Source organism: Ambystoma mexicanum, chromosome 10, assembly GCF_040938575.1.
Source record: "Ambystoma mexicanum isolate Mex_15411 chromosome 10, UKY_AmexF1_1, whole genome shotgun sequence".
NCBI classification, from domain to species: Eukaryota; Metazoa; Chordata; class Amphibia; order Caudata; family Ambystomatidae; genus Ambystoma; species Ambystoma mexicanum.
In genome coordinates this window covers 1,138,455,373-1,138,480,517 of record NC_090932.1, presented here as the reverse complement: position 1 = coordinate 1,138,480,517, position 25,145 = coordinate 1,138,455,373, and the positions used below count along the sequence as shown (strand labels likewise).

Below are 25,145 nucleotides of genomic sequence, written 5' to 3'. Positions count from 1 at the left end.
AGGTCCAGGATGGGGCGCCAGCCGCCCGTCTTCTTCCTGATGAGGAAGTACCTTGAGTACACCCCGGAGCCTCTTCGGGACAAGCTCGATGGCGCCTTTCTTGAGCATCGCCCGTACTTCCAACAGCAGTTGCGGGACGTGATTTTCATTCCTGGCCACAGGTGGAACGTGAGGGCACTTCTTCAGGAATTCGATAGAGTGTCCTCTTGCCAGGGTAGTTTGCAAAGGTAGCGGGCGCCCCTCTCTCGACAGAACAAGGCCTGATAACCTGTTCAGTGGTTATTAACCACTTGAGAGTTCGCAGCCACTGCTTTTACTCACTGTGCCTTTCACAGATGGGAAATATCCATTTGCATATCAGTCTTTGTCCTGCCCAGGGGCAGTCCAGCACCGAAATGCAATGGCAATTCCAACCTGAACGAGAGTACCACCAGCAACCCCATACACGTGTTTCACCCTTGTTGGGGATCATCAGTGAGGTGAAGCTGATGCCTCTCTAAGCACAGTGAGAGGGAGACCACGTCTGGTTGCCCCCAGGAGACCTAGGGTTACCAATCCCAGGTTCCTTGAAATTTAGTTTGCAAAGATAGCGGGCGCCCCTCTCTCGACAGAACAAGGCCTGATAACCTGTTCAGTGGTTATTAACCACTTGAGAGTTCGCAGCCACTGCTTTTACTCACTGTGCCTTTCACAGATGGGAAATATCCATTTGCATATCAGTCTTTGTCCTGCCCAGGGGCAGTCCAGCACCGAAATGCAATGGCAATTCCAACCTGAACGAGAGTACTTGCCAGGGTATCCAGCACCCAACGGTCGGTGGAGATGGACTTCCACACGCTGACGAAATTTGTCAGCCGGCCTCCCACCGGGGTGCTTCGGTGGGGGCCCGAGACCACGGCCGGTTCAGTCCTGCTTGGAGGTGGTGGCCTTGCCGCCCTGGCCACCTTGCCGGCGAGGCGCTCCCTGCTTGCGGCGACCCCTGTAGGCCTCCTGAGACGAGGAGCGTGCCGCCTGGCGGTAGGACGACGAGCCACCGCTGGATCCCTTGGAGGCACCCTGTCTGCCTCCGGAGCTCCGAAAGGGCTGTCGTTGCTGAAGGGCTCCTAGGGCGCGGGCCGTCTCCGTGTCCGTTTTTATAGCTTGGAGGGATTCGTCCACCGCCTTCCCGAACAAGTTGCTGCCATCGAACGGCATGTCCAACACCCTGGTCTGGGCGTCCTGACGGAAGTCGGTCGCCCGGAGCCAACCCCGTCGTCATAGGCAAACACTGTTGCCCAGCTGGCAGAACCCGGTATCGGCAATATCGGTTGCCACCGTTATGGTGTGGTCCGACGCCACCTCGCCCTCTTGAGGTATTTCCAGGGCCTCGGACCTCTTGTCGTCCGGCAGGAAGTTCAATATGGGGCCCAGCTTAAACCAAAGCTCCCTGTCGTAACGGGCCACGATCGCCAGGGCGTTGGCCGCTTTGATCGTCATCGCCGCCGACGAAATGACCCGCCGCCCCATGGCGTCCAACTTCTTTCCCTCGCCGTCCGGCGGGGAATTCGACGTCGAGGCTCCTGACCCTGCCGCTTTCTTCTTCGCCGCCGCCGAGATGACCGAGTCTGGCGTTGGCTGGGCCCTGAGGCACAGGGGAGCGGTTTCGGGGACCCGGTACTTCTTCTCGTACCGGTCCCGTTTGGCTGGTGCTGTGGAGGGGTTTTTGAGAACCGACAGGCCCTCCTCCCAGATGTCATCGATTAGAGGCACCGCAATGACAGTCTTCCTCTTGGCCTCCCGGCGCTGATAGAGGAAACCTCCCTTTTTCTGCTCCTCCGGGCAGAGCTGGAACGATTCGGACGCCCTGGCGATCATGGCGTGGAATGAGCCAATCTCCTCGGGCGGCGAGGCCCGTGCGACGGGAGACGTGAGACCCGTTCCGTCGTTGTCGCCGTCGCCCTCAGAACACGTTGTCGAGCCCAACGCACCATCATCTCCCGACTCGTGGGAGGATGAGGAGGGAACGGTAGGCCTTACGGGGGCGAGCGGAGGAGAGGGTTGGGTCCTCCGTCGTTTGTTCTGAGGACTTCCCGACAGGCCAGGTTGCGGGTCCTCCGGCCTGGGCCGTGGGAATCTCGTCCTTATCTCAGAGCATAAGGACTGGATCGCAGACAAAATGGCTACCGAGCCATCCTGAGGCCTAGTTCCGGCAGCGCCGGAAGGGAAGGCTGCTCTTCCTCGCCATCGTCGTCTTCCTCGGTTATCTCCCGAGGATCTTCCTTACGGGATCGAACCTTCTGGAATTGGACTTCGAGGTTCCTCACGACCTTGGTCAGTTCCTCCTCCGAGGCTGACTCCGAGCTCGAGGAGGCTACCGTTCCCCCCCTCGCTTCTTCCATCATGGCAGCCACGACGATGGGCTGAAAAGAGGATTCCCTCCTTGGCGGCAGGGAAACTCTAGTCCCGGAGGCAGTCTCCGCTGGCGGGGTCTCTGCCGGCTTGGCCAGAGTCGCCGCGATCGCCTCGATAGAGGCCTTTCCCTGCTGGGAAGGGGCCTTCACCACCTTAGGTGCGTCCCGGGCCTTCTCCTTCGGGGGAGGGGCGACGCCGCGCTCCCCCTCTTCCGAGATCGGACGGGGCTTCTCCCGAAGCTTACCTGGGGTCTCGGACTTCCTCTTCCCCGAACCGGAGCGCTGGCTCGTGGTTGACGGTGCCGGGGAAGGTGCGCCCTGCCTGGCGACCGAAGAGCCCAACCTTTCGGCGCTCCCGGAGCCAGCGGACTCACGGTGCTTGGCCTGGTGTTGGGCCCCCGTCGCCGGGGCGCCCGCACAGGACTTAGAAGCCCGCTCGGACCCTTTCTTCTTCTCACCCGTTGAGCCCTTCTCCAACCAGCTGGCGAGACGGGATTGACGGTCCCTCATGGTCCGCTCTGACAAGTTCTTGCAGAACTGGCAGTCCTTCTCTACATGAGTCTTGTCCCCATGAAGACAGTAGAGGCATCGAGAATGTTCGTCCTCCTTAAACACATTCTGCAGCCCGCACCCAGGGCAGCTGCGAAACAGCTTGGGTCCGGGCGACGAACTCGCATCCTGGGCCATCTCGAAGTAGGCCGTGAATCTTCTGGAATCCTCCAAGAAGTTGATTCGACGAAATCTTCACCCTTGAGGGGCGTAGGAAAATCCTGCAACGGGTAGCGGTTAACGGGAGTAGAAACGGTGGAGCTTGAGGCTCGATTAACCGAAAAAATGTGAAAATTCACCTGAAAAAGCGAGAAACACGCAGTAAAAGCTCGAGAGCTAAGCACGAGGACTCCCAACACTTGAACGTGCAGTAAAAATCTGAAGATGGCTGCCAGAGGCGGGGCTTAGGTAGAGGGCAGTCATTGGCTGTGGTCAGTATGACGCAGAGATCAGTGATTGGTTACTACTACGAAAGACAGATCAGAAACGAAACTGATACTGATTTTTTCTTTACCGAGGATTCCCAGCCTGACGACGGGGAATATTCATGAGCATGTGAATCCATGCCAGACCCCATGCTGGAGAAAAAGTAGTTTTCAAAAATGTAGTCATTGAATACAAGCAATGAAAAGTATATATTTTTAAATACACAAATGATGAAGGCTGTAACTCTAACAATGACCTAAACCCCTTGGCACACTAAGCACTTTATTTGCATGTGACCCTATCCGCAACCCTAAGACTTACCTAATTCTGGTCTACTCTAAACCCTAGGTTTATATCCTGATGCTTATCCTACACCAGCATCACCTGCCCTCTCCAACCTCCCTATCCCTTTCTTTAACACCTACCCAAACTCGTACTCTATTAGCGCTAGCCTTACCACAACCTTTACCTTAACGGTTAACCTAACACTTAATCTACTAACCAAACCCCAACATCATTAGCCCTCCCACAACCATCCTAAACCTTACCCTTATCCTAATTCTGACCAAACCATTTATTCTAAACCTACCCCCTATCCTAAACCAGGCAATCACATCTCCTGTGCATAGCAGCAGGAAATCTTTAGTTACTTTTCAGTTGCATTTTTGGCGTCTATTTGCTTGGCTACTTTTCCATTGCAGAGGTATTTTCACCATGATTTTTTCACAGACAAAAGTTTTGTTGGCAACATTTTTACTGGATATGGTATTCGTTTCAGCTCACATTTTGCAAATTAGTGGTCCCCTTGTCTGTATCCCACTGCATTTAGAAATGTTCGCGTCACTCACCTGCATCCCTTCTCCTTCTTTCAGAGTATAGTTTTTCTCTTCCTTCACAATCTCAACCTGCACCTCTCCCTTCAGCAGCTGAATGCTGGTGTTGCCTAAATCTTCACTCACAAAATTCTCCAGGTGAAGACCTTTAAGAGAAAAAGAGAGGGATAATGGATGAGGACCATGAGGAGCGTGAGAACTCAGCTCGGAATCAGAGTGTAGGATTAATGAGGCTGTATCAGTTGGGAGAGCTCAGAATGGAGCAGGTGAGAAAACAATGCTGCATGTAGGAGGGACCAGTTATCTATAATAAAGGCAAGGGAGCAGAACACAGGTGTCAGTGAGTGGCTTACAATGTGTAGTTATGAGAGAACTCTGACTTTGTGGCTCTAGAGTAGTATTTCGAAGGATGTCTAAGTTTGGAACCCGTGTGGCTATAGTACTAAAGTCTAGTCATTGTCAGCGGGTGCGTGGCCCATGTGGCTCATATATAGGAGTCAATGAGTGTGAAGTTCATGAGGCTGTAGTACTGAGAAGAGTTCCATTCGACATTGGTGAGTGTTGAAATAGAATTCCTATTTTGAAGGATTCCAAAGTCATTCTGCAGGGGCCGCAACATTTGCTTCCTCCCACCCCCACATTTCTTTTTTTTATCTACGACCTATTTTCAATGGTTAGAGGGACATCTCAAGTCCCTCGCCATTGAAACCCCTTTTCTTTCACTTAAACGTATGGCCTTGGATCACCCATAAGACTACAAGGCGGAGGGGGCCACTCAAGCTCTATTTTTACCCTAGGGTGACTAACACCTTTTAGGGAGTTGGCTGGCGGCAGCTGCCATTTTTTGGCCTTCACAGGGGTGCAAACCATTTAACCATATTGGAAGCAAATTGCACCTTTTCGGTGGCTACTGGGCCACCAATGTATTCTTTTAAGTCTTACTCTCTGCCATTTTCTATTGAGGGTACTTTGTTCAAGGCAACCATGAGGTATGGCTAGAATAGTAGCTCATATGGCAACCGTCACATTGGTTCTAACTGGTTTACGTCCCTGGGCTTCGTAACACATCATACACATGTGGTCTGGGCTAAGTGGTAGTCCTCAGGCCCAAACAGAATAGCTGGTCATCTGACTCCTTCCTGACTAGCCTATCTACTGATAGTTGGGCTGGATCTGCCCAGGCCCTTTTTGCAGTGGTACTCAAGGGTGCCCCTGCTCCCCGTTATCTCTTAGCTTTTTCATCTTGGAACTTGGAAGAAGCAGGTCTGCCAACTTGCTGTAGGAGTTTCCGACCACTGCTGCCGTTTATGCCCTAATTTGGCCATACTGGCTCGTAGTCCAGTCCAGGATTCCAGTGTCGCCTGTTGACTCCACTTCGGTGTGCAGTCTAGCCTTTCATCCTGGGACCATTTTCCAGGACGTTTACCAGCACTTTGCAGGGTCTCCAGCCTTGGTGTGGGTCACTGACCAGAAGGGTGTTTGGACACTAACAAGCTGGGATAGTTTTCAGTTTTGCTGCTACCCTCCTTTGTCCACTGAGCCGCCAGAGTAACTTCATGGGTTCCTTTGTCTTCCTAGAATTTTCCTTGCCAGTATTTTCCCTGCTGGCTCCAGGGGCTCCAGAATGGGAAGGTCCTTTGTTGTTCTTTTCCATCAAGGGAGGGTCTTGGTTTGCCCCTGCACACCGGATCCTGTACACCCCACCTAGAAAAAAGGCCCTGGACTTACTGGGTTGTTTAGACTTGCTGGAGTTTTAATCCTTAAAACTTCAGCTTTGAGGACCTACCTCTGGGTCTTTGGATGGGCGATTATTCGAGTTTCCCTCGGGTTCCCTCTGTTCTGGGATGGAGGTGCTTTGAAAGCAATTCTTCACCGCAATTCCCATTGACAAATATTGGGGGTCTTCCTGTTATGTTGCATCTTCTCCTGGGGCTCCTAGTTAAAACAATGAATGACTGGATCTCTTCCTTGGTGTCTCCTCTGGTGTTCCTTGTAGTTTCTTGCCGCACATCCGCACCTGTGAGAGAAAACAGAGACTTACCTTAATATCCCGTATACACACGGTTGGTCAATTGACTTTGTCCCACTGACTTCTATAGACCTTTCTACTAGACCTCATACTTTCCTAAAGTGTCGGTGGGGGAGTGCCTGCTCCATGAGAATTTTGCTGGAATCTTTAGTGGTTCAGGTGGTTCTAGGACAAGAAATGGATTTTGAGTAATTACCACAGACTTTTAATGTTCGACACTTTCCTCCTGTCAAAGTGAATACTGATTTAGTATGCATCCAATTTTGGTGACTGTGTAACTTTGTTTTCCCGACAGTGAGGTACACTGGTAATTGTTTCTAAAATGCATTCTCATTTTTTGCATGCCTCTGGCTGTGTTACACAATTGTATTGAACACTCCAGCACTATTTTTAATTGGGATATGTTCATTTGCAGTATTCAATTACCATACCTTAGAGAGCCCGAATTAATAAGGAGTCCATGAATTCGCCTTAGCATCCTTTAAAACTTTCCTGGGTGGTAAAATGGCTGGTTCTCTTTCCTTCCAACCCTTTGTATTGTGTTGTATGCTTACCACCAGGTTTATTAACTAGCATACACCGCAATAGTGCGGTGTGTCCTTTGGACATTGTAAAATTGATTTGAAGGCATTTGGGATGTTTAACTCTTGTTACAATGCCTGGCTCTCTCCCTTACCTGGTCACAATGTCTGTGCCTATCTGATAATCTACCCACATTAAAATATAGGAGGTGCAGAGAGTCCTGAAAGACATTACTGTTTTTATACATATTCTGTGTATTTTCAATACTGTGTATTATGTGCTCTTGTGCTTATTTGAACTAATACAGATCTACGCATGTACCATGATACATGTATATACGTTTCAGTATATCAGTGTGGTGTATGTTTCCATGGATAAATGTGTGGACTCATTTTTTCAGCCTACTACCTATACTTGAGAGTTAAGCTTTGTCGATCTGCCATGGAACTTACCTTTAAGAGATGTTTGGCCTCCCTTTTTAGTTGGGTGCGTTAACACCTCTATCTTCTGGGTTTAGTGCGTGTACAGTCCTCAACAGGATGTTGTACAAAAACTGCCTCAAGTGTGGGTCTTTGGAGGCAGTAGTACCTGGCGATCACATTAGCTTGGTCGCTTTGAAGAGCTCATCAGCTAGATGTCAAAGATGGGCCATCGGGCTGTAGTACCAGAAGCAGCTAACCTAAGGTCACCTAAAGCGGAGCGTGAGAAAGCGCAAACATGTGAGCATAAAAAGATGAACTGTGAAGAGGTCTTCTATTCCTTGGACCACATGATCAGAGCCGTGGCCAAATCAAATGGGTGAAGACTGGAAGAAGGAGATATCCCTGTGGTAACCACAGAAGAAGTGCCAGACATCCTTAAGAGATGAGGGGCTGGAGGGCTGCATGAAGAGATGCAGAGAGAGATGAGGAGCCACTCCAAAGAGGGGAGAAGTGATCCTTAGAGCTGCCGCCAGCAAGGAGCCTGTCACAGTAGCACGGTTAACAAATGAAGCAGACTTGCATTCGTGAGGCGAGCTGAAGGGCTGATGCAAGAGTGGAGGGAAAGGGGTCACAGAGAAACTACTGAGAGGAGAGAGTCAGCACTAAGCTACAGCCCCAGAGGATGGGGAGAAGGAGAAGAGTGCCAAAGAGGGGGTGGGACTATCCCAAGGTGTGAGGTAGGAACCAAGGGTCAAGGCGAGAGAGAAAATGAGTATTAGTAGTCAATGGGGATAACGTGCCGTGAAGTGTGGTTCAAAAACTAAACAGTTGATGAGGGATTGAGGAGCTATTTCAGTTGCAGGCAGACAACCATCCAATGACTGTTACGCTCACCTGATATCCCCAGGGGCATATGGAAGGCTCTGAGATCTGGAACCCTGGATGCGTAGATGCCCAGTGCTGAATAATGAATCTTAGTTATTTGTGGGGTGAGCTATCTGTCCTGCGTTTCTTGTGCAGAGGCGCTTGACTTTGTTGGCGAGCTGCCAGAGTTGCTTCACTGGTGCAGTACGCCTTCCTTGGGCCCAGGCCTGCTGTGACCCTGAATCTGCTGGTAGGAAGGTAGGTTTGTTAATTGTAAGTCTGTGTTCTGTTTAGGGTGGGAATTGGTTAATGTCTTTATCTCCTTTTCAGGTGCGAAGGTCTCGATGCTGGCGTGCCGGATGGAGAGGCACGTTTCTAGGCAAGAGAAAACGCGAAGCGCAGCGCCTTTATTGTCCTTTAAAGCTAACCTGTGTTTTCTTCTTCTTCTCCTCCTCCTCCTCCTCCTCCTCCTCCTCCTCACAGGCTGCTGTGGTGCTGCGAGTGGATGAGAGCGCAATGAAAAACAGGCCCCCGTAATCCGTTATGGTAAGTACAGCGCTGTGCGGTTGTTTAATATTGAAAGCAAACCTGAATATGTCTTTTCCTTTGCAGATGGCAGATGTTGCTGTGGTGCTCCGGATGGAAGCGTGGCGTAGCGCGATGGAATTCAGGTAAGACTGATGGAATTCGATGTTTTGGAAGCGCGCGTTCTAATATTGTTTTTCCCTTTCTTGTTATTGCAGGTCGCAATGTTTGAACAGCAGCTGTGGTAGTGGTTCGCCAGAAGTCCTTAAACTAGTACTCACAGGTGAGTGAAGTTTCTTCTTCTCTCAGTTTCCACAGATTGCAGCTCAGTTGAGATGCTGAGTGCTGGATGGTGTTTTCTCAGGTAAAACAGAATAATCTTGTTCTTGTAGGATTACAGGAAGATGCTGAAGACCAGGAGCTGGACACGGTGAGTGTCACGGTGCTGGTTGCAGAATAACATGAAGCGTGTTCTGCAGTCAGGGTGTGGTTGATATAGCCCAGGTAAAGTAGTACCAGGGAAAGTAGTTCCAGGCCTGCCACACCCAAAACACTAGACCCCATGGCTTGGTATTAGAACTAGACTGTGTGGGTGCTTCCATGTTGGATTTAAAGGGCCATGTACATAAATGAGACCTAGTTTGAACAGCCCTTCCTTACTACATATGAGCCTGGTGCCAAAGGTGCCAGGACTGGCTCTACGAGCCCTTTTGCAGTGGTTTTAAGGCCCTCAGTGATCTGGTGGGAGCCAGCTTGTGGCACAACTTGTGCCCCCTCACAGTGGTCATGACAATGACAGAAACAAGATATTTGAATTGCAGGCTGTGAAATATGCTGCAAAGAACAGTGAACATAGAAGCCATCCAAGTTACAAGCTGGGAAATGTAGTAAAAAGGTCCAGGGACAGTCTAACCAAGTAAAGAGCCACCTAAGATACCTACTCTGAACTATAGTGCAACACTCCAGTGTAGGTTTAAGAAAGCCGGACAGGGGAAAACAGTATTTGAATTACATGCTGGAAAGTGAGGTCCAGAGCTGGAACACCAGTCTAAGAAGGGTTTGACAACTAAAGAATAATACAAGTTTCACACTGGGGAGCATAGTCCAAAGACTAAGATACTGGCTTTGAAAAACTAAACGAGTGAACAGTCATTTAGCCGGCATGTTTAGAAGTAGAGCTCAGGGCCCTGTGGTAGTCTAAACAGGACAAAGCGAATGATCATTTGACTGACACAAAGAATTGTGGCCGTAAGAACTTTACAACTAGCTTGGCAAAGAGGATCTCGTGGAGACTGACCGACAACTAGATTGTTTGCATCCTTGAGAAAGCCAACAAAGATTATAAGAGAAACCAGCAGAAGAGTAGTGGGATGTGACTCATCGCTTGAATCTTGATAGTGTGGAAATGCATAAAACCAAAGATTCTTTTTGTGAAAAATAATAAAGAAAATAAGTTTACCTTTTATAACTTGATTGATGCCATTTTTACATAGGAATTCATGGCATGTGCCCATGTGTTTCCATCATTTCAGCTTGGAATCAGGTTTAAAAGAGGGCCTGAACGTGAGATCACCAAAATAAAAATAATTTATCGACCTACCAAATGATTTATTCAACAACAAAACCTCTTGGTGAGAAAGACAGCTTTCCCATTCAAGTCAAGTTTTAGAATCTGAATTTGAGCTTTTTGTAAATTAGATATGAATTAAAAGATGATCACATATTGCAGCTAAGAAATAACTAACTTGTGAAAATACTTTAATGAAAAAGATAAACTGCTGTATAACGAGAAAAGGTGCTGCAAAATCCCACTGTGTTGCCTTTATTTAAACAATGTAATCAATTACAGAGCCACATATTTCAGGAATTATAGAACAGTTTGAATTTATTTTGAGTTCACTAAAATTCCTGAAATGAAGATTTATAATCCTAGAAATTATTACAAAGTAAAAAAAGTCGCCAAAATAGCCAGCACAAAAATAATAAACAACTTCCCAGCCGCTGAATCGTTTTGTGGCAAGGTGACGTAGCATGCTGTTTAGGCTTGCTGAGTTGAAAGAAGAGTGAAGTGAGGTGTGGATGAAAAGAAGCTGTAGGTGCCCTCAGCACAAGGGAGGTCAGGTAGCAACAGTAGTGGTGTGGGCAGAAACTGAAAGTTAAGGAAGGGGCCCCAGGTGGACAGGGTAAAGGGTTGCCCCATTAAATAACCAATACCCTAGATTGACTAAGAGAATCTTATGAAGGGTTGTAAAAAAAATCTGAGGAGAAAGAGCAGGAGAAATGAATTAATCAGAGGCTGTACGGGGCAGAAAAACTGGATTGTGGTGGGTGCCCAATTAAAACAAGATCAAGGAAGAACAGGTGATTGGGGGAGGGGGGATTGCTGACCATGACAATCTAAAACCAAGAGTCAACCTCCAAGTCAAAACAATTAAATCAATAGAAAGTGGACTTACTGCTCTTTTGTTTGTATGTCAAAATCTCAGCTTGGTTTTGGTGACCTGGACCAATGAGACTGTAGAATTGGAGAACAGAGCTTGATGTAAGCGACTTTGGGGGATGTGAGACGTGTGGGGCGGACAAGGCCCTAGGACAGGCAGAACTCAGAATGGATTCTGTAAATGTAAGGCCTGTGCCACGGTAGCGCTGAGAAGAGAGCGCAGCTTGGGGTCAGAGAGGGGTAGAGTAGTGCTGTGAAATTTGAGAGACCTCCACGTACGAACAGAAGGCTTCAGAAATGAGGGCACAGTTTAGGGTCAGGGAAACATCGTTTTTTAAAACACGTCCAAGGTCACCTAAACTAACATCCAACAAGACAATTACCTGGAAAGTCTGCAATAAACACCACTTCAGTTTGGTTATCGAGCGTACTTTCCACTTCCTGGAACTTTAGCCTCCAAGGCGACAGGTCAATCAATAACGGCATCAGCCAGGTATTTCTTCTGAACGGGGACCAATCAGCCTTCACGATGTCCACCCTTGAGTCGAACAGTCTGTCGAGGAAAAGGCAAACCAATCACAACAGGTATAAACAATGGGAGAGATGGTGACTGAGAAGGATAACCAGTACTCTTTCATTGACTGTAGACAAGATGATGCAAGGCCGGAGATGCATACCCTTTCACCAGCCCATCTTTCAGATCAGCACAGCACATTTCACCCTTACCATCAAGGCTTTTAGAATTTCGGTTGGTGTGTTTGGTCTGGTGCACTTCAACAGATGCACTTCGATGATTTTGCACTATTTCTGCTCGTTGGGGCATGCCTATTGTCTGTTTTTATACTTCGCTACATGCTCAAGTGCTTTGGGTCCCACTGGGACCACGTGAGGCAAACTGAGGATGTGTCATGGATTTCTAAGTCTGCATTCAGCTAAACTAGCCAGAAGATGGGGGTCTATAAATAGGCACTTATGTGTCTTTATGTCTTTGTGTCTTTGTGTGACTGCATGGTATGCTATGGTATATTTATAAAGCGCCTATACACAGGTAATTGTTTCAAAGTGCTCAAGTAGGGTGGGAACAAGGAGAAAAAAAAACAGTCACTCAGAAATTCTGAGACAATAAAAGTCTGCACAGGCAGAGTTAGTGCATAAAATACATTGAACAGTTTGAGATACAGCAAATAGGCCCTCCAGCGATTCTGAATTGTTTTTCCAGTGCAATTAAGGGGGTGAAGACAAGGGAGAACAGACAGACAATCTTCCGGCACGGTGCGTACATTATAAGTTACTCACCGTTAGTCCCCTTTCCTCCATACTGCATGGGCGTCCTTTCCAAGGGACGGGAGACAGAACCTTTTTCAACAGAAAAAAACATTCTTCCCCTTTACATTTAGAGGCATGCATGGGTGCGGCCTTGGGAGCATGCGCTGCCCTGACTTTGCTCTCCTGCGCCACACCTCAGTCCCCATAGACGCGTCGACAATAGATTAACATTGCCTAATGACACCAGTTTTATAAGGGGGGAGGATGATGGGACTTATAGAGGAAAGGGGACTAAGTATGTTAGTAACTATGGTGAGTAACTTAAAATTACTCTTACGTCCCGTCCCCTTTCCTCCATACTGCATGGGGGATTACAACTGAGTAGCCCCAGGGTGGAGAGGAGACCCTCCTTAAGAAAATCGGTTTCTAAGAACCGCCTGTCCGAAAGCCATGTCTGATCTAGAGCCGGCATACCAACAGTAGTGCGTTCAGAAAGCCGAAGGGGTGGCCCATGTGGCCGCCCTGCTTATGACTTGCCAGGGGACATGCCGCTGGAATGCGATGGCCGTTGTCTTGACTCTGACCGAATGGGCGTGCATTTTGGCCAGAAGTGGCTTATGCTGTCATTGGCAAGCTTCTTTGATGGCCGAGACCATCCAACAGGTTATTGAGGCCTTGGAGGCCGGATATCCTGGTCTTGATCTGCCAAAGGTGACAAAAATTGCGTCCGACTTGCAGAAGCCCTTGCTCCTGTCCAAGTAGAATTTCAGGGCACGCCTGCCATCCAGGAAGTGCAGAACTCTCTGCCTCGTCCTTGGTCTCAGCAAAAAACATAGGCAGCACTATTTCTTCATTTAGATGGAATGAGGAAGGCACCTTAGGTAGGAATGCTGGGTGTGGCCGCAGAACTACTTTATCTCTTTGAAACGTAGTTTAGGGCTCTGAGGCGACCAGCACCTGGATTTCGCTTATCCTGCGAGCCAAGATGAGGCCGACTAGCAAGGCCGTCTTAATGGTGACCAGCCTGATGTTCGTGGACACCATTGGCTCAAAAGGTTTGTGCGCCAGGGCATCCAATACTATATTGAGGTCCCAACACGTGTGGGGCCTCTTGATGGGCGGGTAGAGTCTGGCGAGTCCCGTTAGATGCTTCTTGACAATCGGGTTGGAAGAGAAGACCTCTTCCTCAGAGTTTCTGTAGGCCCCAATGGCTGCTAAGTAAGTGCTGCAAGTGTCTGCCTGTATGCCCAAGTGGGCGAGGTGCGCGGAGGAGGAGAGGACGTCGTCCAATGTACATGCAAGGGGGTTGATATGCTTAGAGTCTGCCCAGTGACAGAACCTGGTCCACTTGCTCTTGTACTGGGCCCTAGTAGCTTTGCTCCTAGGGGCCGGTATGATCTCTAGATTAGCCGGAGACAGGCTGAGGTGTCCTAGCGTGACCTGCTCAGGAACCACACTGAGGGCTAGTTTCTGTGGTGCGGGGTGGATGACCATGCCCCCCTGTTGCGCCAGAAGATTTGCTGGGCCCGTCGGAAGACGAATGGGAGGCCTCTCTGAAAGGTTGAGCAGCTCAGAGAACCATGGTCTGGCTGGCCACCATGGAGCTATCAGAATGACGCTGAGTTGGTGAGATTCCTTGATCGTGCATATAACCCTGTTCATCAGCGGCATGGGCGGGACCGCGTATGCGGTCATGCCGTTACACTGAATCTGAAATGCGTCGCCCAGGGAGCCGGAGCCCTGCCCCTGCCAGGAGGCGAACTGTTGGCACCCCCTGTTGTGCCAGGAGGCAAAGAGGTCCACCTGGGGGTGACCCCATCTGCTGAAGATCTCCAGCAGTACGAGGTTGTTTAGCTGCCACTCCCAATTGTCTGCTCCCAGTCTACTGAGCCTGTCCACCTCCAGGCTGGACTCCCCCAGCAGGTTCATGGCCGTGAGGTAGATGTTCTCCAGCGCCCATTCCCACGTGCTGACTGCCAGTCTGCACAGTGGAGGGGACCTGGTACCTCCCTGCTTGTTGACTTAGAACATGCTGGTCAAGTTTTCTGTTTGAATGAGGACGACCTTGCCCACGATAACCAGTAGGAAGGCTCTGAGCCCTAGCCAGATTGCCTTCAGTTCCAGCCAACTGATGTGGTACTCCTGTTCCTGCCAGGTCCCGGTGCCATGAACGCGATGGGTGTCCACGGTGGCCCCCATCCCTCGAGAGAGGAGTCGGTAGTGATGGTGACCTGCGGTGTAGGTTGCCGGAAGGGCTTGCCCGTCCGCAGGTTTCAGTCCCTTGACCACTATGTGAGGTCCGGGTGAAGAGAAAGAGGAACGATGATCATCTCCCACCTGAGAGCCCCGTTCCTGGTTCCATGATTCTGCGAAGTGCAGCTGTATCCTCCTCAATCTGAGTTTTGTGTGGGGGACGGCCAATAGGACCGCTGCCATGAGACCCAGTAGGTGTTGGTACCACCAGGCCGATGTCACTTCTCTGCTGAGGAAGTGTGCAGTGGCCCTCTTGATGTCCGTGATCTTGTCCTCCGAAGGAAAAACTCTCTTGGAGCCTGTGTCTCAGTTGAGGCACAAGAAGGTCAGAGTCTGCGTAGGCTGCAGCTTGAGATTGAGCGAAAAGCCCAGATCGTGAGGTGTGTTTATGAGGGTGTGAGAGGTGCAGTGCACTGCTTCTGGAGATTAAGCCCCGATGAGACGAGCCAGTCGTCGAGGTACGGATAGATGTGGTGGCCCTGAGGAGGGCTGCCGCTGTATTCATCAGCCTGGTAAAGACCCTGGGGGCCGAGTTGAGGCCAAAGGGAAGCACCTTAATTGGAAACGGTAGCCCATGATCCTCAATCGTAGAAAAGAACAATGAGGCTGCCAAATCGGACGTGTAAGTACGCGTCCTTCAGATCCAGGGAGCACATCCAGTCTCCCCTGCACAATGTCGACGCTTTTAAAGCCGGCGTAACCATGTTTAATTTTTGTAGAGGTAGGGAGAGGTTGAGGGTGGAAAGGTCCAGCGCAACTCTCAGGACTGCCTGGTTCTTTTTCTGAATGGTGAAAATCCTGGAGTAGAAGCTCAAGCCTTGCAGAGAGGCTGGCACTTGCGCCACTGCCTGGCTCTCGACGAGCGACCGGATCTCTGCCAAAAGAGTTGCTGTCCCAACCTGTGGGAGTGGAGGGGAAGAGGGAGAAGAAGCTGGTATGGGTAGGCGGTACCCCGTGGATACTACGGAGAGGATCCAGGAGTACGCAAAATTCTGGCACCAGAACTGTGCATGGAGGGCAAGCCTGCCGCCCACTGGAGACACGTGGACCCGGAGGGGCGTATCATGCCTTCTTTCCCTCTGAGGCTCTTGCAGAGGGAGACTGGAAAAAACCCTTACTCCTCCCTCACTTTTTGTTGTTTGCGCCGATGTTGGGTCGGCGAACGGTCATGCTGCCTGGACATCCGCTCTTGGAAGCTGCGGAACCCTCTGTATGTACGCCCCTTTTTTCCAGGCGCTGCTGTGACTGGGTGTACGTTTTAGGCGTGGTCTTTGTAAGGATGGATAAAGACTTGGCCATTTGTGAGCTGTTTTTCTTTTTGTCCAGCTCCCCATTCGTAGTGGAATGGAAGAGGTCACCCCCTTCGAACGGAAGGTCTAATATGCGTTCCTGGACATCCGGGTTGAACTTAGTAGCACAGAGCCAGGCTGTTCTTCTCATGTCTGCACAATCGGTTGATGGGCCGGAGCGGGGGGCGGAGTCTGAAAAGGGGCACAGGGCGCCTGTGGCGCCACAGTCATTTGCAGGAGCACGTCCCCGACGATGACCCCCATCCGAGGAGATTTCATGAGCCTGAGGAACCTTTAAAAAAATCTGTCCTCACAGGCTGGAGGGGTGGTAGTCGATATTGACGGGGTAGCGGGCAGCTGCTGAAGTCGTTGCGTACCCTGCCCATACAGACGCAGCACAAACCTGCCCTGTGCAAGTGAAGGGTAGGCTGTAGGCCACATACCTGATTGATACCAGTCCCACCTTGACACACGTGCCTCCACCTGCTCCCTGCTTTGGTGCGGTATTGGGCAGATGTCAGAAATGTCTGGCACAGCAGCCATTTCGTCGAGCTGCTTTCCACATGCCTGCGTCGTGTTGCTTGGCTCACTGGACCCAGCCCCATCCAGGACACTTGAGTGTGGATCATGGGGCCTCGACCTCAGGCCGAGACCTGGTAGGCGTTTCGCCCTCAGCGGATCTGCCGGTAGTACTGCGTATAGGCACCCCCTCTGACATGTTGCCGGTATTATGGCGTGGCCCCTTCCGGTCCCTCAGCACTGTCACAAAGAGGATCAACTGACCCCGCGGCCTGCCGGCTGGTAGCTGATTTAGCCTTGGTACTCGTGCTGGTATGAGAACCTGAGCGGTTGTGCCGCACAGGTGAGTCCCTGGAAAGGATTCTCGCTTGCGGGGTGCACTGAGAAAGAGTGGCCCTACCTTGGGCCTGGATCGATGATAGACAAAGTCCTTTAGGTCCTCTGGAGGCGATTTCTGGAAAAGCTGGCTAGTCTGTTCTTCAGAGACCTTGAGGAAACGCGCTGCACGCGGTACAAGCTTGCCAGCCGTGGTCTGGGCCAAGGCAACGTAGGCAGAGGGCGTGGGGGTCTGAAGTTGGAAAGAGCCAGTTGCAGGATGGACACCTGCTGAACCCTGTAGAAGTCGACATGCACCGGGGAGGAGTGTGACGCCTGAGGACCGAGTACCTGAATGATAAAAAAAGACAGAAGAGAAGAAGTATCCGCGCATGGAATTACAAGGCCGAAGCCAAACCCAGGAGCGCTGGTGAATTTGGAACGTTGCAGTCGACACAGAAAAGAGGACTGGGGTGTGGCGCCGGAGGGCGCAGTCAGGGCAGCACATGCTCCCAGGGCCGCACCCCTGAGCACCTCTAAATTTAAAGGGAAAGAAGGTTTTTCTGGTGAAAAAGGTTCCGTCTCCCGTCCCTTGGAAGGGACGCCCATGCAGTCTGGAGGAAAGGGGAAGGACGTACGAGTAGGGTCGTGCAAGTGCACAGACGATCACAGGGAGGGGGAGGTCCAAGTGCACCCGGTCGTTGAAGACTGGGGTAAGTGCAGAGAGAGACACTCTCTTGGGTTATTTCTCAAGTGCAGAGATGCAGAGAGTATGGGTCGGGGGGCCCTGAGGCAAGTGCGAAAGGACTGGCAGGGATGCCAGGGACCTGTGGGACTAGGAGGTACACCAAGCGGCCAGTCAGCAAGCTGTAAGGAAGAGAAGGGAGAGAGGGAAAAAGAGCAGAATACAAGGTTAGCAGGGTCGAGGGAGGGAGAAGGAAGAGGAGAAGAGGAAGGTCTTGACGAATTTCCAGAACTTAAGAAGATCCGGTTCAAGACAGAGGGCAGTAGAGAGGCTATTCCAGAGGGAGGGAACCTGCTGAGGATAAGGATCTCCCTCCAAATCTCTGCTTGGAGAAGAACAAGTCACTCTCTTACCTGGTAACGTTCTTTCGATGGGATGGTCCAACGACGTATTCCATAGCTAATACAGTAATCAACACAGCTGTGCTGCTTCGGAAAATCTTTCGGAGTCTGCGTCCTGCGTCGATGACGTCGATACGCCGCCCTCGAGGACCTCCTCCGACGGCCGACATCACCGGATGTTATAAGTAGGACGCACAACGCCCGTAGCCTCAGTTGTAGTTTTTTCCCAGAACGTGTGGCACCAGTCTTCTGCCAGTCTGACCACACAAAGCCTTGCGGAAACGTAAGCTGCAATCGCATAAGAAATTCTGTAGCGGGGAAGGCAGGGAGGGAGCGATATGGAATACGTCGTCGGACCATCCCATCGAAAGAACGTTACCAGGTAAGAGTAACTTGTTCTTCGAGGGGATTGGGTACTCCAACGTATTCCATATCTATGACAGACTCCCAAAGCAGTACCAACGTAAGGAGGTGGGAAAAAGAATTCAGAAGATAGACATTTAGAATGCCTAATCAAATTGCAGAGTAAAGGACCGCCTTGTCAAAGGCCAGATCCTGCCCACAGACACAATCGAGGGAGTAGTGACGTACAAAAGTATGGACCGAAGCCCAGGTGGCTGCATCACAGATGTTACGAATAGGAACACCCCTCTGCAGGGCAGTAGAGGCAGCCATACCCCTGGTAGAATGGGCCCGCAAGCCTATCGGAGGGTCCTTACCCGCCAAGCGGTAACATTCAGAAATTGCCAGGATAATCCATCGAGACAAAGTCTGCTTAGTAACAGCTTGTCCCAAATGCCTTCCAGCGTAACCAATAAAGAGTTGATCATCCACTCTGACCGGGGACATGCGTGAAATATAAAAGCTTAAAGCTCTCCTAGGATCCAGCCTATGGAGCCTCTCCTCTTCTTTACCAGGATGTGGAGGAGGATAAAATGCCGAAAGAATAACCTTCTGGCTTAAATGAAATTCCAACACCACCTTCAGAAGAAAGGAAGGACGAACTCTAAGGACAACCCTGTCCTTGTGAAACACAGTGAAGGGTGGCTCAACTCAAAGTGCCTGTAACTCACTCACTCTGCGAGCGGAAGTGACCGCGACTAAAAATACAGTTTTAAGAGTTAACAGTCTCAAAGGGCAGGAATGCAAAGGCTCAAACGGAGCACCCATTAGAAACTTGAGAACAAGGTTCAAATCCCAACCGGGCACCTGGAAAGGTGACGGAGGGAACACATTAGTGAGCCCTTTTAGAAACTGAGAAATTAAAGGAATTTTAAAATAAGAACACTCTTTAGATGAGCGCTTAAATATGGACAGCGCCGCCAGGTAACCTTTAATGGTACCCACTTGCAGGCCCTTGTGGGCCAAAGAAAGCAAAAAAGACAGAACCACAGGAATGTCACGTGAAAAAGAATCCACATTCTTAACCCTGCACCAGTGGCAGAACTTGTCCAATGGCAACGGTACAGGGACTTTGTTTCCGGCCGTCTGGCCGAAAGCAACACCTCCATCATGTCTTCAGGGAGGTCCCAATCCTTATACCTCAACCTTTCAGAAGCCCAGCGTGAAGGTTGAGGGATCTGACCTCTGGATGGAGAACCTGACCCCCCTCCCATGAGAGCAGATCGTCTCGGTAGGGAAGACGACGTGAGGGCAGATGGACAAGTCGAGAAGGTCTCGGTACCACGTCCTCCTGGCCCATGCCGGAGCAATGTGGATCATCCGGGTACCGAACCTCCATAACCTCCACCACACTAGCGGAATGACGGGGACTGGAGGAAACGTATACAGCAGTGGGAATGACCACTCCACCACGAACGCGTCTCTTAAGGCTCCTCTTGGAGGAAATTCCCACGAGCAGAACCTTTCGCACTTCCGGTTGACACTGGAGGCGAAGAGATCCACTTGAGGGGTCCCCCAAAGGGCGAAGATCTCCAGGAGAATCTCCTGAACCAACTCCCACTCGTGAAAGATCGTGCTCTGCCTGCTCAGAGCGTCCGCCGTCTCGTTTTCTTCTCCGGCCAGATGAACTGCAGAGACCGAAATTTCCTGCTGGATTGCCCAGAACCAGAGCTGCATCGCCTCCCTGCACAGAGGAAGTGACCCTGCCCCCCACCTTTTTGTTGAGGTAGTGCATGGCCACTGTGTTGTCCGTCAGAATCAGGACATTCTTTCCTCACGACAGTCGGCAGAAAAGCCTTCAGGGCAAGCCTGTCAGCCCTGAGCTCCAACAGATTGATATGGAGTCTGGACTCCGACGGAGACCAACGACCGCTGACTGTCAACTCGTTGGCATGAGCTCCCCATCCTGTGAGGGATGCGTCCGTCACGATCGTCACCTCCGGCCAGGGTAGCCAAAATGGAGCCCCCCTTCATCAGATTGCCTTCGACGGCCCACCACAGAAGGTCCTGGGCAACCGAGGGCGGCACCTGAACGGGGTCCGACATCCTGCCGGAGGACTGAGACCACAGGAGCTTGAGTGCCCATTGCAAAGATCTCATCCGTAACCTGGCCTCTGGCACCAGAAGAATGCAGGATGCCATGAGGCCGAGCAATCTCAAGAACTCGAACGCAGGGAGACTCTGGGCATGTTGGAACTTTTGCACCATCTGCTGAATGTGATGAGCCCTCACCTGGGGAGGAAAACATTGCCCCAGGGACGTGTCGAGCACTGCTCCGATGTACTGGATCCTCTGAGTTGGCGTCAAGTGGGACTTCTTTAAGTTAAGGGAGAAGCTCAGCTTGTGGAGGGAGTGGCAGGTGACGGACAGACGATCCAAGACTTGCTCGGGAGAGCGCGCCCTGATCAACCAATCGTTCCTTTCCTGAGATGCGCTGCCACCACTACCATGAGCTTGGTGAAGACCCTCAGGACGGAGGTAAATCCGAATGGCAGGACCCGAAACTGAAAGAGTGAGTCGCCAACCCCGAACCTCAGGTACTTCTTGTGCTTTGGGTGGATCGGCACATGAAAATAAGCGTCCTTGAGGTCGAGAGACACCAACCAGTCCTGAAGTTGAAGGGAATGGAGGACTTGAGAAAGAGTAACCATCTTGAACTTGTCCTTCCTGAGGAGTTTGTTCAAACCGCGCAAGTCCATGATGGGTCTCAATCCTCCGTCTTTCTTTGAAATCAAAAAATAAGGGGAATACCATCCCTTGTTCCTCTCCGCTACAGGCACCAGTTCTATGGCGCCCTTCTCCAGCAGGGACTGAATTTCCTGCGCAAGGAGCGGATCCGGTCTCTTCAAAGAGAGGTTCCCTGGTGGATTGTCGTGAGGCCTCCGCCGGAAAGGAAGACAGTAGCCGTGGGCTATGATCTCCAGAACCCACACATCTGAAGTAATGGCACGCCATTCGACAAGATGCTGCGCCAGCCCCCAACTGTCGAACCATGGGACATGGCCTCATGACTGAGCTGAAGCGGCTGCGGCGTTGCCTGAGAGCAAAGAGGCAACAGCCCGAGCAGCCTTGGCACCTCGAGTACCTTGTTTTCCACCTCTGGCACTCCTACGGTGGCCCCTTTGACTAGCAGCTCCTTTCGCTTTACCAAAGGACGAGTAATAACGAAAGGAACCTCCCCTCCATTGCTGTCCCCTAGGACGAAAAGGCGGAGGTTGGCGAACTGCAGCGCCCAACGACTTCGCTGCAGCTTTTGAGCGCTGCAACTCCTCAAGGCTCTCGTCAGCCTTGCTGCCAAAAGATGGACACCATCAAAGGGCATGTTGAGGAGCCGGGCTTGTACATCAGGAGCAAACCCAGACTTCCGCAACCACGCAAACCTGCGTATTACGGTGCTCGCCGACATGGACCGGCTGACACAATCTGCCATGTCCAAACCCGACTGAAAGGCCTCACACATGGCATCCTTGCCATCCTGGACCATAGCAAGAAAACCAACCCATTCGTCCCCTTAGGGAATATGTTCAGCCGCTAAGGAAACACAGTTCCAGAATGTGCGTGAAACGTGACAAGGTACATACGGCGTTGGCAGCCTGAAGAGTCATACCCCCTGAAGAAAACACTTTCTTCGCCCAACCATCAAAACGCTTGTTGTCCCGATCAGGAGGGATGGTAGGATAAGACGCCTGCTTTGCTGGGGCCGTAGCCGCCTGCACCACCAAACTCTCCGGAGTGGGGTGCTTGGTCAAGTAGCAGGGGTCACTACTGGCTGGGCGGTATTTTCACGGCAAAGACTTGCCCACTGCCGGGAGACTCTCCAGAGCAATCTAAGCCGCCACCGCCACCCTCCTCTGTAGAGCCATATGGAACGGCAGTACCGGGTCAGTTGGTGGACCTTGGTCGAGGATATCCGTGAGGTCATCCTGAAGAAAACCACGCAACTAGTCAGTGACCCTTGACATAAGGCGCCTTTACGAGGAGTCAGCATGGGTGCCAGGCTCAGGCCTACAAAACTCCACCTCCGGATAGGTGTCCAGACCACTGGCGTCGTGCAGTGACTGACGCAGGTCCTCAATCTGACTTTGTCCCGAGATAATCTCATCTGGCACCGTATCAGGAACCAGGCCATCATCAGAGCCCTCATCTACCTCTGAAATGTAATCAAGATGGTGGAAAGTGGCCACAGAATGGGGAACAAAGCCATGCTTGGCCAGAGCCTTTCTAGGGGGTTCCACCGTACCCCGGGGTACCCCCGTCGAAACAGCCTCGAAAGGCATCGAGGGTGTCAAGTGAATCGGCGTTGACGCAGAACGCGGCGCCGACAGCATCGACGGCATCGACACAGGCCTTGAGGGAGGAGCCCCGAGCGTGTCCTTCGACAGCCTGGGCGCCGATGGCGTAGACGACTTCCTCGGAGGTGGAGCATCGAGCGAGTCCCTCGACAACCTCGTCGCCACAGGCGTCAACGTCGTGTTCGAAGACATCACAGGTGCACACGGTCTCGAGCGCGTCGAGGACCGGGACCTGAAACGGGCATGACTAGACGATTCTCCTTGTCCGAGCGGGACCTTTCCCGCGAATCGTGCTGACCATCCGAGCCCAAAGGCGTACGAGCGGTGTCTCTAGTACGGTCATGCCCGACCCCACTCGGAGGCGCAGACGGACCAGTGCCCTGCGATTCAAGAATCGCCAGCATTTTCTTACCGAAGGAAGCCCATTCCTCCGGAGTCGCATGCTTGGTGGGATAATCTACCCGCCGACGGGCGGAGTCCTCGGACGAGGAAGGTGACCGATGATGGCGCTTCCGGGAGTGCCTCGAAGAGGCAGAGGATTGGCGGGACCCACTCTGGGACCGAGACCCCCTAGACTTACGACGACGATGCGGCGAGTCACCCCTCAAATCGTCTGTTGAAAAGCCCAGTGGACCTCGACTTCCGGGGCTTGCACACTTTACCGACCGACAGTTTCTTCTTGCGCCCCCGCAAGGCTTTGGACGTAAGCGACTGGCAGTCGACACAATCATCTGTGTCGTGGGCCTCCCCGAGGCACCAGAGGCAGGCGTCGTGCGAGTCCGTCACCGACATCTTGGACCCGCAGTCCCTGCATTTCTTGAAGCCCGGACGCGGTGTGGAAGAAGAGGAAGACATCTCGAAAACTTCTTACAACAGAACAGGTTTGAAGAACCGAAAGAACAGAAACTCCTAAGAGTCGAGGCGCGCCGGGATCTCTGAAGCGAACACGTTCACGGAAAAAACGGAACTGAGGCTACGGGCGTCGTGCGTCCTACTTAGAACATCCGGTGACGTTGGCCGTCGGAGGAGGTCCTCGAGGGCGGCGTATCGACGTCATCGGCGCCGAAAGATTTTCCAAAGCAGCACAGCTGTGGTGATTACTGTCATAGATATGGAATACGACGGAGGACCCAATCCCCTCGAACCAGCTCACTCGCAGAAGGTTGGAGGTAGATGAGCGGAGGGCTCGTGAGGGACAGTATTTAGGTGGGCAGCGTTGCAGGTAGGTAGGTCCCAGGCCCCAGAAAGCATTGCGAACAAAGCAGAGGGTCCTGAACTTGATCCTTGAAGCCACAGAGAGACAGTGAAGGGATTTCAGCACCGGAGACATGAGGTCCCTCAGCTTGAGGCCAAGGATAAGTCTTGCGGTTCTGTTCTGGATGAGTTGCAGATGGCGCAAGGCAGAAGCAGGGAGGTTGAGGAATAGGCTGTTGCAGTAGTCCAGCCTAGAGAGAACCAGGTCTCTGGAGACAGTGAGCCGCTGGGGGAAAGTGAGAAAGGGTAGAGTACCTGAGATGACTTCTTAGAGATGTCCAAAATATGAGAGGAGAATGAGGGAGTGGAGTCAAAAATGACCCCAGGGTTTCTTGCCTCGCAGGTGGGTGCGGGTACAGGGCCAAGGGAGGCCGGCCATAGTGAAAGGAGAGAAAGGCTACGAGTTCCACCTGGGATGGTCGGTCGGAGAGAAAGGAGGTTAACTACGCCAGAGCCTGACCTGTGATTCCCAGGGTGTCACGTAGACGTGCGATCAGGATGTTGTGGTTAACCGTGCTCTAACGCCAGACTGATGGTCATGGAAACAACCAATAGAGTCAGCTGAAAGATAGACAGCTTCTCCATGGTTTTGCCCAGGAAAGGAGTGATGGAGATAGGACAGTAGTTTGCTGGAATGGAGGGCTCGCGAGAGGGTTTTTTGAACAGAGGGTGCACAAGGGAGTGCTTAAAGGCAGTTGGGAAAACGCCAGTGGAAAAGGAGAGATTGCAGAGATCAACGAAGGCTGGTTCGAGGGAGTCCATATTGTCTTTAATGGTTTTTGGGGGGCAGGGGTCCACCTGTTTGGATGAAGCCTTCATAAGTCGACTTGTCTGGTGACCTCACCAGGTATGGCGGGTGTGAGAGAAGAGAGGGTAAGTGGAGGGGTGCCAAGGGAGGCTCCGGTGTTGGTGTATGCTGTGGTGAGGAAGATAGGGTGGAAAGGATGTCTTGGGTTTTTGTGGTGAAGTGTGCAGCCAGGGCCGAGCAAAAGTCCAAAGTTGGTGTGACAGAAGAAGAGGCTGATGCAGGATTGGCCAGTTCCTTGCAGACTTTGAAAAGTTTGGCCGTGTTTGATGCCGCAGAGATGAGGGCTTGAATAAAGACTCTTTTCTTGGAGCGGATGCAGAGTCGATATTGCCTTTGGAGGAGGCGGCAGTCCAGTTTGTCAGATGAGTCTCCTGATGTGTTCCATTTCCGCTCAGCTGCCCTACACTTGCGTTTAAGGCCAGCAGGTCAGAGTCGTACCAAGAGTTGCACTTTTTGGAAGGCTTCAGTCAGACCCCTCATGACAAGAGCAAGAGTGTAAAGCGTGTTGAAGATATAGAGATTGAGGGCTGGGCGAGGGCTGTGTCAGGGTGGGAGTCAGCTGAAGGAATGGGTGGAGGAGAGTAGGTGGCGGCAAAGACAGCCACGGTCACTTTTTTCATGGGTCTGGTGACTTTGAAGCCGAGTGGCTGTGCCGGGTGTG

At 51.6% G+C, this 25,145-nt stretch overlaps 1 protein-coding gene across 3 annotated transcripts in view; it reads right to left on the bottom strand.

The window, feature by feature from the left end:
* GGCX (gamma-glutamyl carboxylase) overlaps positions 1-25,145 on the bottom strand; it is a 485,190-nt gene that overhangs the window by 117,724 nt on the left and 342,321 nt on the right. For all 3 annotated transcript variants that reach the window (XM_069619048.1, XM_069619047.1, XM_069619049.1), the window contains 2 exons: positions 11,384-11,553; positions 4,214-4,344 (listed from right to left, as the gene is read on the bottom strand). In XM_069619048.1, coding sequence (XP_069475149.1) covers positions 4,214-4,344; positions 11,384-11,553 — 301 coding nt within the window. The remainder of the gene's footprint in view (positions 1-4,213; positions 4,345-11,383; positions 11,554-25,145) is intronic.